This window comes from Saprolegnia parasitica (assembly GCF_000151545.1).
Source record: "Saprolegnia parasitica CBS 223.65 unplaced genomic scaffold supercont2.880, whole genome shotgun sequence".
Lineage (NCBI taxonomy): Eukaryota > Oomycota > Saprolegniomycetes > Saprolegniales > Saprolegniaceae > Saprolegnia > Saprolegnia parasitica.
The window spans coordinates 1-2,977 of record NW_012157274.1 but is presented as its reverse complement, the minus strand read 5'-3'; the positions used below and the strand labels follow the sequence as shown (position 1 = coordinate 2,977).

At 55.5% G+C, this 2,977-nt stretch overlaps 1 protein-coding gene across 1 annotated transcript; it reads right to left on the bottom strand.

The window, feature by feature from the left end:
• Positions 1–2,640: 2,640 nt before the first annotated feature.
• On the bottom strand, positions 2,641–2,886 carry SPRG_17961 (hypothetical protein; the record flags this gene model as incomplete). Its single annotated transcript, XM_012357378.1, has 1 exon — positions 2,641–2,886. A coding segment is annotated over one exon (246 nt), but the record flags the coding sequence as incomplete, so codon positions are not given.
• Positions 2,887–2,977: the final 91 nt, after the last annotated feature.

Here is a 2,977-nt window from a genome sequence, read left to right as displayed (position 1 = left end):
GTGGTTGGCGGTGGAGAGAGGTGCGTAGCCAGAAGCGAGTGAGGACCTCCGCAAAAAGATCGGTGTGTCGTGGACGAGAACGCTGTTGATTACTAGTATTGTGCATGTTGAACGTTGAGCTATATTGTCGCTTCCACCTCCAAGGCCGCAAGCGACCTTGGTCGAGAAGCGCCGTGTGCTTTAGCAACTGCTGTTTGTTGAAGGCGCTCGGCGGGAATCGCCGTGCGGCTCAACAATGATGGCGATGACCATGTCTGGGTGGTGACGAGAGTGTCGATTGGATCCAACACTGTTTCACGCGGCATGCCCTCGAGTCGCTTCCACTGTCATCCGATTGCACAAGAAACTATTGAACCATTGGGATGCGGTCTCGAGGTTGTTGTTGTTGAAGTGGGTCGTCTATTACTATAGATAAAACTATGCTAAATAAAATTGTCGGACTTTCTTCGTTGTGTGTACTCGGTTGAGGGACTTGGTTTAGGCAGGCGGAGGCAGGAGCGCGATCCGCGGGACGAGGTGCCGTCGCGGCCACTCGTGTTGGGCAAGGAGCCGGAGAAGCCGACGAAGAGCAGGCTGCTCGGGCTCTTGTACGAGGCTGTGGTGGAAGTGCAGTTGAGCGACGCGTGCCGCCTTGACGGCAATCGTCCATGGACTTGGCAGCGGTAGGTCGGCGCGAAAGACGCGATCGTTCCGGACTCGCCAGACGTTGAACCAGACGCAGGCGCGGACAAAAAACGCGTCTAAAGCGTTTAACGTTGGGTCCACACGTAATCGAACCATAAGAACCATGAGTAATGACGTGACCCGACCCAACAGCATCCGGAGGCGTACAACACGGCGTCGCTGCATTAGATGGCCACACAGACCTCCTTCGCCCGAGAACGAGCTACCATCCTTTACAAGATAGAAGCACAGTCAGCATTATAACCCATTCTACTGTCGCAACGCAGTGCCTCGAGGCCTTTTACCTGTCGTTCCGATACCTCCTTTGGCGTTGAGAGTATCCGTGCCAAGACACTCGCTGCTCGCTGTCGCCGCAACCACTAGGTACTCCTTGTCCGGCAGAACGCTTCGAGACTACACACTCGTTTCTGACGGAGAACTTAGTCGATAGTTTCTCCACCTCGGGGGCCTCCGACCTTCGAACATCCATAAAGGGATAGTTTCTTGCGGCACGCGTGAAGCTGAGTTTTCTACAGAGGCCTAGCAAGGGCGCCATCTTGAACCGCCAGGCCGAACCGCCAAGATGGCGGCAGCCCTACCAGCTCTTATAGCAAGGCGCAACCGCCGAGATCGAAGATCATTTGCGATTTGCTCGTCCAGCCCCAACCCTCTTGGCTACTTGACGCTCTTTTGACCCACCCACCAGTTCCTTCTTGGGCGGCGGGCTCCCAACACGAACCCCGTTCGTCTCCCCCATGCACTTGCGTCTATAGCCGAGGGGACGAAATCGCCCTCAGTGGTTGTGTTGTCCTGGGCCTTGGCGCGGACTATCATACTCTTCAACATGGTTGGTGCCAGCACCGCTGCGGAGACAGCGACGACGTCTAGAAAAGCATTCAAGCCCTTCAACCTTTGTGCGATTCCTTACGCACGGCTCAATTCTTCGAAACGAGACAGTTCTCTCCTCGAACACCGAGCTCGAAGTGTTGGTGGCTAACAAGAGTTTCTTGGCGCCCGCCAGCCGTTTTCGGGAGCGGCGTGGCGGGATCGCTTAATCGTAGGAGGATCAAATCGGAAATGGCTATGCTATTGGGCCCGTCGCGGCCTGTTTGTCGTTCTATTCTTCTCCTCTTTTCTTTTTCTGTTGTTATTCGTGCGCTCAACCTTCTGCGCTTCTTCCACCTCTTGGAAATGCACCGTCCGCGACAGGCCGAGCGATCCATAAGACCACATTTCGATGCCCACAAAATACTATACACAGGCTTAGGGCAGGTCAGCTCGACTCCGAGCTCGCAGTGTCGGGGCAAACAAGAGTTTCTTGGCACCCACCGGCCGTTTTTGCGAGTGGCGGTATCGCTTATCAGTACTAGTACATCGTAAGCGTAAGAGGATTAAATCGAATGTGCATACGTTTCAGGGGCCGACGCGCTCCCTTTATTGCTCTATCCTTCTCCTCTTCTCTTCTTCTGTTGTTCTTCGTGCACTCGACCTTCAATACACTTCTTCCCCTTCTTGGTATCGCACCTTGCCGAATCTGCACTTTCGGCTTATGAACCATACACGTTGCAGCGCCAGAGTGTTTTACTTTCAGGCAAACAGCTTACCCGCCTCGCCCACCACCGGCACGGCCAACGCAAACCGAGTTGTTAGCCCCTAGTAGTTATGATTGAGGAAGAAGCGTACTAGTACCGTGGTGATGATAGATTGAAGGAAAACACTCATGGTCGTCCGGACGTCGACTTGTCTCCTGCTAGTTGTGGCTCTCGTTTCCATCTTGATGCCAATGCTCAATAGCCACACCATCTTGTAAAAAAAATGCATTCGCAATCATTGACTAGGTCTGCACGACGGCCTTTGTGACCTGAATGCGGCGCGTCGCATCTTCGTAGATCTCGACGCGGTACGTCTTGGGCGCCTCGCACGCGCAGTCAAATCATTGTTGAGCGGACCCGCGGGCACGAGAGGACAGCCCCGTACGATAAAAATGTACTTGATGCCGCTCACGACCTGCTTGGTCACGGACACAAACTGCACGGGGCACACACGGGGCACGCTCGCCGACGCAAAGTTGGCGTCCTTGGTCACGGCGCGCACGTACAGCAGCTTGTCGTCCGCCGTCGCGGGGGCCGGCGCCGTGACGCCGCCAACAAGACCCGTCTCGACAGTGGACACAACGTCTGTGATGCGCACGGGCTCGTTGATGGCCTCGAGCACCGTCACCATATACGCGTGGCGCTGGCCATTGCACGAGCAGTTGGAGGTCGCGGTCGTCGCGCACCCGTGGACGCCAACGTGGTACTGGACGCCAGCAACG